The sequence below is a fragment of the Microtus ochrogaster genome, linkage group LG4 (assembly GCF_000317375.1).
Source record: "Microtus ochrogaster isolate Prairie Vole_2 linkage group LG4, MicOch1.0, whole genome shotgun sequence".
NCBI classification, from domain to species: domain Eukaryota; kingdom Metazoa; phylum Chordata; class Mammalia; order Rodentia; family Cricetidae; genus Microtus; species Microtus ochrogaster.
Window position 1 is genome coordinate 312815 of NC_022030.1, and position 18502 is coordinate 331316.

Below are 18502 nucleotides of genomic sequence, written 5' to 3' on the forward strand. Positions count from 1 at the left end.
ATAAAGGAAGCATTACAAAAAGTAAATTTCCCCAAATTCAACCTAAGACAGAATGTTAATATCGTAAATATTTCCCACTAATTTTGTCTGTTTAAAAACAAAATATTGAGTACTATTAGAGTTTTATATTCTGCTTTTCACATGTGCCTATCACAAACATCTTTAAATACATTGATGGTATATGCTGTATTTATCTAATTCTCACTTAATTGAGGCTGTTCTCAGCCTTGCATCATCCTAATGATGCCCAGAACCTAGAACCACCCTTTACTTTTGAACCATCAGGAGTCCTCTGGCATTTGCACTTGGGATTTCAAGTTCCCCTGTCATTGCTGATTCCCTAACCTTGAATCACTTCATAGCTCTGAACATCTATGTATCACATCTTTTTCTTCTAGTCTTCTGAAATATGATCACTGAGCTTGTAGAATTTGTGATTAGACATCAACAAAATCACATGTAGAACTCCCATATTTCCCTAGTTTTCTCTTTAGCTTGCCCATAGAAAACTGGCTGTCCCCTTTACAGGCTGCCAGACCTGTGGCCTTTCTAAGTAGTTCTCATTGTTTCCTTATGATTTTTTGTGTCCCTAGCCCTGAAGAGAAGGTGGCTGTCCCTTTCCCTCACTGCCAGGCTCGCCCCTCTCTGTAACAGTATGCAGCTATGCGTTCTTCCCAAGCCTGTCTTCACACCGTCTCTACTTGTTAAGCCGATCAGCAGCCCTCACAGTTTCTCCTTGCGTCATTTCCACTCTCTAACAAAACTACAATGTAGTTTTGATTTTAATATCCATCAATCAATCCTCCATTCTGCTCCCTCTCAATTTCTTCTGTCATTGCAGTCTCCATTTTGAACATCTGCTTCTTTGGTCACCATCTATTTCTCTCCTGTTTAGTTATTAATATATTGACATTTTTATCACGTCATTGAGCCTTACACCTTATCTCATTTTTTAAAGCAGCTTGCTTCATGTCCTTTTGTGTCATTCCTCATCCTCCATCTATCCTGGTTTTCTTTTTCTTTCTCTTTCTCTTTATTTTTTCCAGACAAGCTTTCTCACTGGCCTGGGACTTACCAAAAAAGCCATACTCACAGAGAGCCCTGCTTTCACAGAGCTGGAATTAGAAACACATAAGACTGTACCTGGCCTCTTATATATGTCCTGGGGATCAAACTCAGATTCTCATGCTTGGGTGCTAAACATTGTTCCGACTCAGACGGCTCCTTAATCACTGGCGTTGCTCCTTAAGAAATCAGCAACAATCAGAAAAGACAGAACCACAGCTTACATGAACTCAGTGATTCCTTGATCCCATTCTGTCTCTTACCTCTTACTCTGACTCTTTCCCTTACATTGGAAGACTTAATCTTTTCTAGAAAAGACCAATTCTAAGGCTAGAGATGTCACTCATGGGAGAGCACTTGCACAGCATGCCTGCGGCCTAGTATTCAATGTCTAGGCAATGGGGAAGGCAACGCCATGTCTTCTTTGGGCATTCCTGAGCTCACATCTTCCTTCCTTTCAAGAGCGCCCTTGTTAGTCCCCTATAAAATCTACAGCATCATTTAAAACAGGACAAAACACACTTTTTGATTCTTCTTCCTTCTAACAACCACTCCATCCATCATCAAAGAATTTTCTATGCCCTGTTAATAGTTTTCCTCAGTCTATTAGGACTCTGTCACTAAAATTAAGCTCTTACTTTTGTGGCTGTGGTAAAGCCTCAGGATTTACCCTTCTTGTTCTGTCATCAGAGCTGGCTTCTATGGATTTCCCCATTCTTTATGGAAATCTGAGTTTGGATTATTTGCTAGTCAAGGCACTGACTGAGGATTTTCAAATCATCTGGCTCCTCCTCAGCCCTCTTTATGTTTCTCATTACTCTGATGTCAATACATGGTATAAGTGGGATCTAATGCTAATTACCTTTGTTGCCATGTAATCTTATCCAGGCACATGAGTTTCAGTACTTATATATTCTGTGATCCTACCGTATTTGCTTGAGTCTTACAATTTAACTTTAAATCTTTTCTATCATTCTAGAAGTTTTTATGGGGTGGGAAAGTAATGCTTTTTTCTTCAAGGATATTATAGCAAAGACACATTTTATTGATTAATATTGTCTCTTCCTCATGACTTCTAAATATACAATTATTTTTGAAATTAAAATCTGCTTAAAACTTTTATTGTACTTGCTTTTTGTTTTTATTGTAACACTTTGCTTCCCTTCATTTTAGAATGTGTTATGTAGTAGTAAAAAAGGATTTTTATCATTCTTACCTCTTCTTATTTTCTTAACCAGATGTTTACATATTCATTTCAGATACATTTTATTCACTATTTTGATCCATTTTCCAAAATATGTTGCTAGAATTTTGATTGAAATGCATCAAACTTCTTTATAAGGAATTGCTATATTTATACAGTTCAGTTACATTTTTGCTACCCAGAAATGTTACTCTCGTCTCTCTTCAAATATTTTACATCTTAGAGTAAGCTGTTATGAAATATAGGTTATATATTTTGCATATTAAAATTGAATATATCAATTTTAATTTAACAGTTTAATTTCATTGGTAAACATTGTAGTTTTGTGTTACCAGTTCATTTACTAATTACTAATTAGTCTTTATTGAAAAAACTCTCTTAACATGTTTCTTAACCTATTTGAAATTCAACCATTTTTATTTGCAACCTGTAAATTTTCAATTATTTATATTTATTTTATCATTGTAAATCATTGTTTTCAAATACTTTTAATTATGTTGTTTCTTTCATAAACTATATCTGTAATAACTACTTTATAAATTTTAGATTAAGAATTATACAGAAAGTTAAGTAGACAAATAATCAACACCCTATCTAATTCCTGATTTCAATATTAGTGTTGCATTCTTCTATCATAAAACTTGGTGGTGGAGGTTCACTTACGAAAATCATTTCTTGTCATATTATGGAATATCTTTCTATTCTTGTATTCTCAGAGATACTCTTTTTAAGTAAAGCAAAGATATTAAAAATACAGCATATATTGATTGTGGAGGGTTGGATGAGAGTAAAGGCAGATTCAAAATGTGATCATGTAAAGTTTCATCAACTAAATGATGAATGTCATGGGTAAATTAATAACCAGTGTTAACTACCCTTGAATTCCTGAAATAATTAGTGTTTGCCTTTGGTGTCATAGTTTTACTTTCTCTTGTCTGTAAATTTCAACAGATAATTTGGGGAAAAGATTTAACTCACAAGTTAAATGTACAGTTTTTCTGTAGCTTTAAAGGAATACATTTGATTCATATAATTGATTCAGAATCGCTCATAAATGAGAATTTAAGTTCACTTTTCTTAGGATGAAAGATTCTATCTTCATGCTGTTTTCTTTGTTCACCTGGGTATTGCAGAGAGCTTTCTGCCTTGAGAATCCTCAGTGAAAGTCTATTTTCTAAGAATTCCCTAGATGAAGAAAGAAACAAATAAATACTTCCATCAAACACACACAGTTATATAAATTGTTATGACTTGAATTTTTATATTGTCCTTAGGGGCACTTACAACTTTTGAATTTAGACAACTTTATTTATCTTAGAAACAGGCCTATGAGGCAAATAGAAAACAACTATAATAACCTCATGGTTCAACCAAGGAAGCAGAAGCATACTGACTTCTCTTCTGCTGGGCTCCAGCTTAATGTTAGGCTTGTTATGTTATATATTGCAATGTCCCTAGCTTTGCTGGCGTGCCAACCCTCAGCTCCGCTATCTTGCCTCAAATCCCAGTTTCTCCTCTTCATGACTGGGTGAGCACAGTCAGTTTCTGTAGCTTTGCTGGTACTTGAGATTCCACATTTATGAAACAGTAGTAATAACAATAGTAGTATCTTCTTGGAGAGTTTTTTTTAAATACAGATTCAATAAAATGCTCAATACACAGCTTAGAAAACAGTTTAGCAGATGATTGACCTCATAAAAGAGGTTAAATGGGCTTAGTGGTTAAGAAAACTTGCTGTTCTTAAAAACGTCCCAAGTTCAGACCCCAGCAATCAGCAGCTAACAACTACTTCTAACTTCAGTTCCAGGGATCCAATGCCAACTTCTGGACTCCATGAGTGCTAGATGCACATGGGACATACACATACATGCAAGCAAAATGCACACATAAAATAAAAATAAATTAAAAAATTTAAAATAAGATTGAAAGCACTATAAATGATAATGACCAGGTTAGTCTTCATTTATAGTCTTGAACAAACAAGCTGGTAATTAAACAATCGAAGCAATCTTTATGTAATTATTATGTCTAGCACTATGCAACACTTTCTCACTATCTTAGTTGATTTGGGTGACTGGAACAAAACACCACATCACAAGCTCATTGGCTTATACACAAAAGAAATTATATCCTACAGTTTCAAAATCTGGCATGCCCTTAAGGCATCAACACATTTCGTGTCTGGTGTACACCTGTTTCCTGGTCACAAAGAACACTATCTTTTAGTGTCTTTGCATGTTGGAAAGAAGTATAATAGTGGCTCTATACAGAAGATTTTGTAAGGACACAAATCCCAGTCACAAGGACTCTACCCTACTTGTCTAACCACATCTCAAAAGGGATACTTCCCAAGACCATCACATTAGGAGTTAGGACTTCAGCAAACATTGAAACAACACAGACATTCAACAAATTCCAAGCTAAAGCCCCCGAGAAGATGGTATTTAGAGGTGGGCACTTATTTATCCTTTTTATTATTTTTGTTTTTACTTTTATAAGTAATAAAGTATATATATTCTAGATAATTATATAGAAACATAAGATTAAACAATTCTGCCAAACAAACACTACTGAATGACTATGCTCTTCCTAATACCATATGACATTTTCAAACTTGCTTTTCTAAGAATTAAAGATTAAGACCTATGTGATGTTATACTCCACAGAGGGGAGGTAGTGTGCTAATGTAAGTTAGTAGATACACATACACAAGGAGTCATGTAGATAAGTGGACAGATACACAGAATGATAAACAATAAATATTCTCACTTCATGCTCCCTACACCTATTTTCACTATTATCTCTTCTATTTTTCACAAGGAAATACTGACACACTATAGCTCACTTATATTTTAAAGATCATGTAGTTTGCAAAAATATTATTTTTGCTCCATTATAATTAAAATTTTAGAAGGAAAGAAAAATACAAATCCTCTTCACTAATGTGCTCTATTGTCTGACAAATCATCAGTATCGAATTCAATTATAAGTTCTCCCTTTCAGGAAGCAGATATTAATTGAAGGCTATGGTATTTAAGGAATATTGTGAACTGTCTTTAATATATATAGTAACTTTGACAAAATACAGACTATTCATATTTTGTAATATCTAATTATTAATTCTCAGAAAAATTTGGTAGGCTTTAAAAACTCTGCCCCAAAAGTATGAAAATTGTGTTTTATTTCTGCTACAAATTGAAGCTTCTAGAATGAAATGGGGCAAATGCAAACTTAGTTGATTAAGGGTTTGGTTTTGAAAGCTCAGGTTACTTATCTGCTGGAGAATGGGCAGAATCCATAGAAGTCATTAAGAACTCCATGTGGAAAATACTTAAGAAATTATGAAAATAGAAAATGTATTACCAGGCTCAAAAGAAGTCAAACATCTGTCCAGGTTTCTCAGTTTTTTTTTTTTTTTTTTTTTTTAAAAAAAATCTGGAAAGAGATTGATATTGATATTGATATCTAAGGATGGCTTATTTCTATCAACTTAAATGGAAACCAGTTTTCATTAACTATAGAAAAAGAAAGTGTTCATTGAAGGGGAAAGAAGTTCCTTCAACATAGTGAACATCCAGTCAATTGGTAGGGTTACTACAAACACAAATGACAATATGCAAGGCCTTAGATTCTTGTACGTTAGTATATTATCACAGTCCAAGAGCAGGATGATGCATCATATCACAAATTCTTTTTTTAAAAAAAGTAGTGTTAGTTGGCATGTGCCCAACTCTGTGTGTGTGTGTGTGTGTGTGTGTGTGTGTGTGTGTGTGTGTGTGTGTGTGTGTGTGTGTGTGTATCAGGACTGGTAATATATAGTAATATATTGGTAGTGTACTCTTAATACAGGCCACTGTACATATGTTTTTCCTGTTTATTCTTATAATACATTAATGAGATAGGCAGTATCATTGTTTCTCTTATAATGTTTGAACTGACATGAGAAAATTAATAATTTGCTTAAGTCAAAAACAGTGAAGATGGCATCTGTTATTTGCATGTCGGGTTGCTTAAATATGCATCCAATTCTTGTTTCATGATATCCCCACAAACAAAGGTAAGAATGCAAGCCACATGTTCACAGCTGATAGATTAATGGTGTCTATACATTGCTGCAGAGGACGTACAACATTTAACTCCAGAGACATCACTACTGATATGATGTAGCCTCTGAAGCACAAGCTCAAAGTGTTTGCCAGTGCTATGGATAAGATCTATCCAATATTATGCTACATAAGGCTGAAAAGATTTCTAATGTTTTGAATGATAGATAACATGCTAGCAGGTGACCTTATGATCCACAATTGACAATATGAAATTAGCAGGAAAAAAATAATTCAGTTCACCTGTTCGTTTGTTCTTATGGCTTTTGCTACTAAGTATTTCCAATATGCCTATCTAATGGTAGGTGCTTGGCTATAAAGATGAAGATGATAGCAGCATATATAATATTAATTCTTATGATCTAGATGTGCTAATTAAACTGTAGATACACCAGGTAGCCATACAGGGCATTGCTGCTTGTACAAGTTCCAGAAATGAAGGCCAGAAAGACACTTACGGTGTTTCCAAATCTCAGCAAAACACCTATAATCCCCGATGTTTTAAAATAAACTCTGAGTAGCTAGGATTGCTAAAGGCTTAGCTTATAGCAAAAGATTTAGGAAGTAATGGTGTTCTTAGATATTTGAGCATTTTCCCTGGGAGATGGGAATTAGACTTAATCAGCCCAGCTTCAGAAGGCAGAACTCAGATTACTGCCACTAGACAAGAATCAAGCAAATGTTCAGATGGTACTAGAAAAATTCTATTGCTGACAGTTGTGTTAGGTGAAGAGACCTCCCTTATGGGGTCTGTGCATTTTGTGGTACCTGAAAAAAAAGTTTAGGAAGTATCTTTATAGTGTAAGATTATGTTCAGTTACTTCTCACCTTAAGTTTGAAATGCCGCACAATTGGGTTATATTTATTGGCTATGGTAGAAGTCACATGAACCACCTGCAATCCAGCATGTAAGGCAAGCATGCAGAATTTACATATTCTAATGTACTATGGAAGAAACACTAATGTGTGAACTCTGTGAATGTATTTAAGCTTACTAGGTATTCATAATATATAAATTTCCTTATGCAAAAATTTCTATATAGGAGAAAATATGTGTCAAAGTTTTTAAAGTAGCCATATCATTTATATGCTTTGTTTACTAAACTAGCCAGGCTGCTTTATTCACTTAACCAAGAATAGTGTGTCAGTGTATCTATGAAGGATGGAAATTCCAGAAAAGGTTAAAATACACTGGTTTTCTTGGTAAGCAAATAATGTAAGATTACAGATTGAAGAAAATTAAGAACAAAATTTGGGCCTCTGTATTTTTAGTATTAATCATTATATTCAAGAAACTAAGTTCAGTTGTTACTGATATAACTAGATTACATAAAAACACAATTATTTTGTTGCAAAAGCCAAATTGCTCAAGACTGTTATTGAATAATTTGTCTTTGGGGCATATTTATTTTGTAATTATGAAATGTGATCTTTCTACCTTCCCTAGGAAACACATTCCTTCAATGGCTTGTTAGGTAATCTGAGACCAAAATGCCCATGTAATTGTTTTGTTTTGGAATCATTGTCTCTCAGAGTGTTACCATGAAACATAGAAAGGCTTTGTTTAACCGCAAAGATATGTAGATTATTCTGGATGGCCAAGAAGGAGGGAGTGTGGCATTTACATGAGCATCATAATGCAGGAAGTCATTTTGTCCCGCTGACCATTTTTCTGTTTTTATTAGATGTGACACATGTCCTTTTCCATATTAAAAATCTTGACCCATCTTCTCCACGTTGCCCAGAGCATGAGCTCTTTCATCCTGTCATGTAGATTAGTTGTGGCATGCTAATGCTGTTTCAATTGCTCTGTTAAGCTAGAAGAAGCTGTTAAGCCATCCTTAGAACACCAAAAAAATGCTAAGGAGAGAAGAAGACATTTGACATATGAGCAGACATGAACTATCCAGGTAAAAAGATGAAATGATATTAACTGAGCAAAGGATTTACAAACCAAAGTCCTAGAGATAGGGGAGAGGATCCATAAGTAAGGACTCCTGCGGGCTAGCTCAGTATACATAGGCAGCATTGACTGAGGTGAGGCTGGAGAGGAAAGTGTATATCTACATATATCTTGCTATTGAGTTATGCTTCTCAGCATTACTTTTTAGGATATTAAGGAATAAGCCATTGCTCTGACTACTCCAAATCCTGTCTTGCAAAACTAAGCTCTTAGAAATCCAGCTCTAATTTTTCCCTCTCAACTCTCAAGTGTCTTGTTTTTTTACACTTTTGTGCTTCCTAATTGTCAGCATTTTTAAAATTCCTAAAGTGGATATAAATTCACCAAGGTAGGATTTTATTTTGTACTTCTTTCCTCATTTGAGTACCTTATGAATACATCTGCCTATAGCTGTACTGATTGCTGTTTGTGAAATATGGTTCTACGTGGTGGGAATTTTTATACCAAAACTATCTTACTCTACACCACTTCGCATTTCTTTATGAAAATGCCTTTGAATATATTAGTGGAATACCTTCATTATGTAAGCATGATTAGGAAATATTGACCAAAGTTTGCAGCATCAGATTGAGCTTTCTATACTGGTAAAGAATGAGCAACATTATGCAGGGAATAGATAAATAGCGTTCATATGTAGGAACAAGGCTGACCATTTTTGTGTGCATTGTCTCTTAATACATCTACTTAATCTATAGTTAAACCACCTTGGTTTAACTATGGACTTCCCCCAACAGACATGCACCAGGGCCCTGGTCTTTTAGCATTTTCCCCAACTCCTCATAGAACTAAAATTTGAGACATACTTAAATTTGTATTGGCTAATTTTGAATGTACACAGAAATAGATTTAGGTAAAAACAGAAGCTCTTATTGATAATCTAGTTACCACACTTGGCATCGGTTTCTTAAATTAAAAAATATCTTTAAAGCTACTGGAATCAAGAACTGATAACTGCAAGCTTTCTCTCTCCCTCCCCCTCTGTCCATATTGCTGTGGAACTTTATGATACAGTACATTGTAACTTCTTGTACATGAAAAGCAACCCTTCCTCCATTTTCTTTTACAGAACTGTCAGCATCACACTGCTGGTGATTTCTGTGAACGATGTGCCCTTGGCTACTATGGAATTGTCAGGGGATTGCCAAATGATTGTCAACCATGTGCTTGTCCTCTGATTTCTCCCAGCAACAAGTAAGATTGATACATATAAGCATATTTTCCCATTAATAATTCCATCTGCCTAGAACATATACTATTTATGATTTGCCAATTTTTTCAGTAGACAAAAAATATTACAAGCCACAGATTTTTAAAAATAAGATAAAAACACTACCAAAATCAGTATGTATACATCCTATGACTCATTTTTCTTTTAAAACCTTCCTGCAAGTAAATAATACTTATTAATAAAATGTAAATATCAATATTGACATTATATTTGTATCTGAGACAAGTGATGCATGTTCAAACACATAGTTTTATGAATGTTCAGTTCTAGCGTGAGCTTGCACTTTACACTCTGAAGGATTGCTGGAGTGAATATCAAATCACATTTGTGGCTGGTTCATTTCATTATATATATGTTAGAGTCAATATTGGGAAATAATTACCAAAAAGGAAATTTGGGTAACTTACTAATAAGCTTTTTATAAAATGTCAGTATCAGTTAAGAGCACAGACCCCTTTCTGTCCATATGGTTTGAGCTGGGTACCATGGAAACACCACCACAAGGGGAAAAGTGGTGAAGTATCCTTTTTTTCATGCTGTCAGAGCCTTCTGCCTTGGTTTATATCAACTGTTGTTGCAAACCCCACAATGTTTTTATCTACCTTTTTTGATAAGACTATCTGGTCTTTCTATTAGGTGACTTGTGTGCTTCAATCTCTACGTGAGAAAGTAATTTTCTTCTAAGAATTTGTTTTTTTAAAAGAAGGTTTCACAGTTTGTCTAGAACTGAAATTCTGGATGCCTTAAGTGTAAAAGAACCATGAAGCCTTGCAGACAAAATGAACTTCCACTGACACACATTTATCTTTAGCTTTGTATGTGTCCTGAAAACAGTTATGTACAAATTACCCCCCTTTACTCTGCACGAGTATAATTCTTTCCAGGATGTCAAGCATAATTGTTAGGTATGGTGGATATTGATAAAGATAAAATATATGATCTCATTGTTCAAGTACAAAATGATAGGTGTATGAAATGGAAAATTGTTTCTTTATTTCCCTTTCCCAACTCTCCCTCTGGTGTCCATACTTAAACAAGGATGCCATTTATTTCATTGTTTATTAAAATGTGAGCCACTTGAATTAAAAATAATCAATAATAATTCCCTTTTGGTTATTGTAATACTCGCAGCTACAGAGATTGTAAGATAGAATTTGGTCATTTCTTAGAGAAGCTTTTTATAAAATATGGGGATAAAAACAATGGTCACAGAATTCAAAGTCACAAATACCATTCTCAATTATGAAAGAGTCCAGAATATGCCAGAGGAAGAATAGATTGTTTTTTGTAGGTTTGTGTAGTAAGAAATTATATGCACAGATGCTTAGAAAACAAAATGCAAGGCATGCTTCAGAGCTAGTAAGCCTCAGTTTGGAGTGTGGGGTATAAAAGACTCTGCAATTACTGCTGAAGATGGCCAGGAGAATGGAAACTGTATCAGAGAAGTCTTTGAGGGCCAATCTATACAATGACTATTTAACTTCCTATGTTAATTTAAAACATAGTTTTCTTCTATTTAAAAAAAGAAACTTATTTGATCAGAGCTAAATTTTTAGAAAGCCTTCTATGTTAGAACTGAATACAATAAGATGAAGCAGGTGAAGAAGAAAAGCAGAGTCCAATCAAAGGGAGGTTTCGCTAGTGCAGGCAAGACGTAATGAGAGATGGAAGCCAAGTAACAATCATAGGAGGGCAACAATCACAGGGAGGGGTGTGAGAAACTTGCTACACACAGCGCTACACGACTGGTGGATAATTAGGGATAAGAAGAGAGAGTCCAGGCAAGAGTTGAGGACTGATGGCTTTAGCTATCTTGGCCCCCAAATGCTGGAGCCATGAACTCACTCAGGAATATCGGGAGAGAACTGCTGCTGAAGACAGGTAATTTATGGTTTAAATGGGTTCAAATTGATGTGAAAGGTCTGTCAGAATAGAAATATGCAAATAGCTGCACGGAATGGAAATCTGAAAATTGCAGGAGCAGATGAAGGGAGAAATATGTTAATAAATGAATTAAAGTCAGATTGCATTTCCCAGGTTGTTGCTCCCCAAGGGAAGCACATAGAAAGAAGGCAAAATGGGGCTTCTTTAAGTGATAGAAGTCTTCATTCCCAGAAAATGGAATACAAATGCAGGGGAGAAGCCAGACAGACCAGAACCTTGGGCAGTATTGTCACTGGCAACACCTAGCAAGCATCCAGCATTGTTCTCTCTGTTCTCTCAAAGGAGACTGGGCAAATGTAGCAGCTTCTAAGTGGGGGTATGACTACTGAAAGTTTATAATAGTGGAAGTGAACTTTAAATAGAAGTCTTAGGAAACCCTGCCAGTTTTAAGAAATTAGACAGATACAATACCAGCTTGGTTGGTTAGCAGAATCAACAAAACATTTTATTCATATTTTTTATTTCATAATTTGGTTTGTACTATTTCAGTAGAAATTTTATATCAAGGAACTTTAAAGACTCAAAACATCATCATTGCAGGCCAAATGGCATTCAGACTTTATCAACCACAACCATAAATCACCCTTTTTAAATATCACAGCCTACATATGGACACACAAATATGCATGCGTGTATCCCACCACTTATTCAATTTTCTCATCATACATTTTAGATCAATTTCATGACCCACTAATCTCACCAGCTGTAGCTTGGAACACATTAGCCCAATTAACAAAAAGATCTACGGACAGTAAGAAGGTTAAGAGGCAAAGTAGAAAAGCTAGTCAGGGCAAAGAGGGGCACTTTTTTCCCCCAGAGTGTGAAAATAGATTCTGAGCTACAGATGGGAGAGGTGAAATGTCTTATTCTAGTAACTTCAGTATGTAGTCCATAAGAAATAAAAGGTAAGGAAGATACAGTGATGGCCAGCTCACGGCCACAGCATTTGCTTCTTTCTCTCATATCAAATCAATTACTTTAAATCTTCAGCAGTTTAGCTCAGTGGCACCATTTACTCACTGTGAGATGTTCTACTACGCACACCCAAGGAAAAAGCAGACGTGAAGGCAGCATCAGAAACCTAGTTCAGGGGGTAAGGGGGGGGAGGCAAAAAAAAAAAAAAAGAAACCTAGTTCAGCCTGTCTTAGCAAGCTACGGCCCGTAGCACCTTTCCACGTGATGTCCATCTTACAGATGCTTGCTTATTTCTGAACATCATAGAAATCTTGATTCTCACAAAGACCTGAGATAAAGTGTATAATACCCAGTGCAGTTCACAGAATCCAGTAGAAGGATTCTGTTGCAATCATTTCCCCAGCCCAGCATGCCTTAGTATTTTTTCATGCCACTAATGCATGGTACATCATGTCTTGACTTCAACCAGATGCTCTTTCAGATACTGAAATCCTGAATAAGAGAGAAAACATGTGTACATGTGTCCTATCCTATCTTTCTATATGGATTACACATAACTGTGCATTCCATGAAGATAAAGGTATGTTAGCTATTTCTTTGGCCAACCAATCTTTAATTTAATGCTATCTTCCTCATGTTGGGAATATATAAGCAAAAAAAAAATAATCCTATTTCTTGCTCTCTCAGATCTTGTATTTTTCAAAAGTAAGACAGTGAGCAAAGAGATGTGTAATGGAATATATATGTTAAGACAGTGCTTCCAGGAAAAAGCAAGTAGCCACAAAGGATGGGTTTGCAACATTTTCAGTAAGGGTTAGTGACCTGCACACACATTTGTGGCTGATGCAGTCATGTGGATGAAGTAGAAGAATGAGTCTCTGGAAGAGCAGCAAGATTAGACCACCTGACTTCAGCAGGCCTCTGCCTGACCCCTAACTGGCAGAGACCAGGTAAACATGACTGGAGTGGAGTGAATGCAGAAGACAGCAGAAAGGTGAATGCTAGCAATTTCAGGGAGGTCAGAGGCAGCACGATATAGGATAATGTGATGAAGCCACTGAGAGTAGCTCTGGTGACATTTATACATCAAGCAACATTTTGATGGAGTACAAAAGTAGGGGACGGCATTGACACTGTGCATTTAGCATGGGAGATCGAAGCCTAACCATTGACTACGCTTAGGGAAATAAAGTGCATTGTTTTTCAGAAGAGGAAAAAATCAGCTTTATATGTTAGAGTCTACACAATATATAAAGCTCTCAGGATGAAGGAAGTTGCTTAGAAATCAAATCTTTTAAATCACATTAACAAATGAACACCACAACATAGATGTAGTCAAGAAGCAGCCTACAAGCAGGGATCAAAACCAGAAGGAAGTGGTACCCAGGAGGCCAATCAGCACTGAAATCCACAGAGGGTCTCGCACAAAATGAACCCTGTAAATTTTACAAGTTGTGCATTGGCACATTTGAAACTGAGAAAGGCTGGTGACTAAGAGAGACACACAAGGGTTTCCAAGTGATCCTGCAGAAGAGGTGAAAGTCAGGGTTAGAGAGGGGAGTAGGAGATGCAAGGAGAAAGGCTGGACACTGACTTTAGGGAGATGAGACTCCTACATGCTCCTTCCAAAGCTCTTTGAAATGCCTAAAGGAAAAATCAAAGTCCATTACAAAAAAAGCAGTTTGTGTCAGCTCATCTAAGATTGCCACATTCCAATACTGTATTTTTAAAGATACTTATATATTCATTTATTTAAAACTTTATTGCTTTACAAATATGGGCTGTAATTTCATTCTATTGCCTAGTCTAGAATTGTATTTAATATGTCTAGAATCTGCTTGCTAAACCAGTGTATGACTATCAACGGAATGTGTGTGTGTGCATGTGCCCACACAAATGTTTTCAGCCTCAAGTTTTAGGTAAAAGAACAAAAAACTTGACAGATGTACCTGTTATGAGCTTGGGGATTCCAAGTTCTTGGGAACACACACATACACAAGTTGGTGGGATAGCAAAACTGTGAGTAGTAGATTTATGTATTTGCATATTTCATACAGTTCATAAAAGTTAAAATTTAGCATCCATTCACAAACCATAGATTTATATGAATTTCACACACTTAGCTATAACAAGTTGCCACCCCAATGATGCCCAAACCCAAGACTATGATTGTAGTATGTGCTGCCATATGGATCTTGATCTGTATTGCTTCTTGGCATGGACAGATTTCAAAGACCTCAAACAATAAGATGGAATATCTGAAGCATCACCGCTTGACAGCCAGGAAGTTCTCTCTTCCTAAGTTCCTAATGCTCCATGAAGTGTTATCCAGTGGGAATGAAGCACTGGTTTGAGAAAAGTTTGCTACAAACCCAAGCTGTAGGATAATTTAGTTTAGTCTTTGAGTCTTATGAAGTCCTCCCTCCCCCTGCACAGTCAGGTAAAAGGCAGTTCTTGAGCTGTGCTCTGACTATGGTAAGTGTGTGTGTGATAGGGAAGTTAGCAGTTACTTCAAAGCCTGGAGAATAGTGAGCAGATCTTGTTCATTTTCATATAGAAAGCTCTGTCTTCTTGCTACACATTAAATCAAATTACTTTGTGGACTTCGTTAGAATGTTGAAATCTGGGTAGAATGGGAAATGTGCTGTTGTGTTCTGTATGGAATAGCTATTCACACTCCACATGTTGAACTGCTAGTGGCAAGTGGACTGAGATTTCAAGGAAAAAATTACACGGTTTTCTGTCTACTCTTTTTTTGCTTGGTTTTTAACCTGAAAGGCATTCTATGATCCCTGATCGACTATAAGACACATGCGCACAAGTTCCTATTAAAATTGTCTTTTTGAGATCTTGGCTGAATATTTAATATTTACATAGATTACCTAAAATCATTAAAAAATCCCCAAATGCTGTTATTTTTAATGTGGTACCTTATTAATTCATCAACATGAACCAATCTCTCATTAGTGGTATTTAATTGTTTTTGACATAAATAAGAAATATATCAAGATTTATAAATATATTTATCACCTCACCCTTCAAAATGTCCCAATGACCTAAATAATGGGTGGAAATACTGAATTTGACCAAATACATGATTAACATTTTATGTGGGTTTTTTTTTTTTTTCGATTCAGTTTCAGCCCCTCCTGTGTGATGGAAGGTCTGGATGACTACCGCTGTACAGCCTGCCCTCGGGGGTACGGAGGACAGTACTGCGAACGGTACGATTATCAAGGGCCATGATTCTATTCATTGTTTCTGGATTTTCATCATTTCTCTTTGAGTAATTAATACTTCAAAACTATTTCCTTAGCTCTAGAATTGCTTCTTTAAAAAGCTGTTTGCTTTAACTTCAAGTTGAGACCTCGTGATCCCAAAGAATTCATGCTTGTTTAATTTATATTTTAGTATAAACAAAGTCAGATATAATTTTAAAAGAACAAACTGCAGGGTTTTTTTCAAAAGCTTTTTAGTAGCTATGGAAATTGAGAAGCTGATTACATTGTTCTCAGTTAGCTCACTGGCCAAAAGTGTCTAGCAATGACTTCACACGTGCTGTTGCTCATAGCACAATGGCCGTGTACCAGTAGGGTTTTGTATATTCTGCAATTAGGTAATGAGGGTAGTTAATTAGTCCCACCCAGAAAACAAAGTGTTAAGTTATTGAGCTTCTTCTTAATAGGTATCCATGTTCTTCAAAGGTTTTTTACAAGTCAGAAAATATAAAATCTGATAAAGCACCATTAAACTGAATTTAGTTCCATGCAAATGCTAAGGGACATAATCCTAGCTTGACTATCTCTTAGGCAGTAAATTCACATCTTCCAAATACAGATTTACATGAGATCAGGAAACCAGATGTTCAGATGGTTACAGCTACCTCTGGTATTTCAGACACTGCAAGAGAACTGATACTAACCATTATCAAGATAAACATATTTTGTGATCTTAGTAGTGGGTAGCAATTTAGTAGTTTCATAGCAATTCATGGGTTTAGCTTAGTTCCAGCAACCCAACTGGATGCCTTTTTCCTACCTACTTAACACTGTCTTCTTGATGATGGGAAGTGTAAGGACCCTGCCGGTGTCCTTGCTTGGCTTCTTCAATAGAAAGAGGTGTGATTAGCCTGTGGACTGCCTTCATCTTTCTTTTGATGGTTTACAGTCAATGATTTACAGGAAAGAATGGATTTCAAAACTCTATATCATTTGTCTCACAGCAGATCAAATTCAGATACTATCTCCAAATTCTAGAATTTTCCGTATTTATTTCTATATATAAAGCCAAGATTGAAAACTCACCTGAAATCACACTTACTTACAGTTTATCCAAAGCCTGTTTGCCTACTTCACTAGAGTTTCCTAGGAGATCCTGAAACCATTAATCATTTTTCAAAACTAAATAACTGTAGTAATATGACCGGTGGGGCTGCGTCCCCAGCACCCCGGCTGCCTGCACAGCTAGCTTTACCCGAAATAATTACACGGAAACTGTATTCTTTTAAACACTGCCTGACCCATTAGTTTCAGTTTCTTATTGGCTAGCTCTTACATATCGATCTAACCCATTTCTATTAATCTGTGTAGCCCATGAACTGGCTTACCAGGAATGATCTTAACCTGCGTCTGTCTGGAGTGGAAGAATCATGGTGACTCCTTGACTCAGCTTCTTTCTCCCTGCATTCTGTTCTGTTTACTCCGCCTACCTAAGGGTTGGCCTATCAAATGGGTCTAGGCAGTTTCTTTATTAATAAGAAATCACTCCCACATCAACTATTTGTTGTCATTTCCTATAAAGTACTTAATATCCTTTTATACAACCAGCAATGGTTATATGGATAATGACAATAAAATGAGTGGAGTAACTAGATATAAGTTTTGTAAGTTCCAATAAAATCTATATGTTTGTAAGATACATTCTCAAAGATCTGTATGTATAACAGAACATAATATTCATCATCTTCATAAATGTACAGAATGGAACACCCACTCTGCCCATATCACTGAGAATTAGCAGAGATTAAACACTTTATACTACAAACACCCCAAAAGATATTCATTTATTTGAAAGATGCATACATCATTTAGACATAGATAATAATGATAAAGCTATATCTTCTGTATGTCTACCTCATCCTTTGGGATTATATTTAGCTGAATATTCATTTAATTCTCTTGTAAACACCAATAGGATCATGACGGAAAGCAACCCTGGATATCAATTTTATCATCTTTAGCAACTTATTATATAACTATTTTTTATGCTGTAGCTAACTTTATAAATTGTGATTATCACTCACTATCTGCCATAGCAGGTCTGCAGAAAAGACTAGAAAAATGTATAGCAAGATTACAATTACTGTCTGAAGCAGAGTGATCACAGAAATCCATCATCTTAATATGCATTAATGTAGACTCAGTAGGAGATGGTAGTTCATGCAGTTTATGGATAAGCAGGATTATATACTATTAAATGTGAATGGTTTGAATTGTTTTTGCAGTTCTCAGATGTTGTTATAGCTTTGAATTTATCATCTCTAACATAGAAGCAATTAGATTATATTTCCCTTAAAAAATTGCTTCCATTCAGCTAAATTAAAGCAAAGGTCTTGGTTAAATTTTTATTGTAACCTTCCAGATAAATTTGTTCCACTTCTGAGAGCTTCTTAGATCATTTAAATCACCTTTGACCTGCCCAGTGCAGTGAGGCTCTAAAACTGCTTGTGCCTCTTGATTGTCCCTATAACACAGAAGCCCTTCCCTATGCTCCATCTTCATTAGTCTTGTAATGAACCCTTGGAAGATTTAATCAATCTGAACCTGCTTAAAATGCACTCATTTCAGGTGTGGGTGTTAGGAAATAACTTCAGGGGTTTTATTTAAATAATATTTTCATAGAACACTTGTTATCTGATATTAGAATGGTAATGACCAAGTCAGGCCTGGGAATACAGACCCATCCATCATGAGAGCTCCTCCGGAGGCTGAGGCAGGAGGATGGCATGTTCAAAGCCTTGTCTGGGCTACAAACTGAGTTTAAGGCCAGCCTGTATAACTTAGTGATAGCTTTTCTGAAAA

At 35.9% G+C, this 18502-nt stretch overlaps 1 protein-coding gene across 1 annotated transcript in view; it reads left to right on the forward strand.

The window, feature by feature from the left end:
- Window positions 1-18502, forward strand: part of Lama2 (laminin subunit alpha 2) — a 337962-nt gene that overhangs the window by 157695 nt on the left and 161765 nt on the right. The window contains 2 exon segments of the mRNA XM_026786227.1: window positions 9402-9526; window positions 15560-15646. Of these exon segments, the coding sequence (XP_026642028.1) occupies window positions 9402-9526; window positions 15560-15646 (212 nt within the window).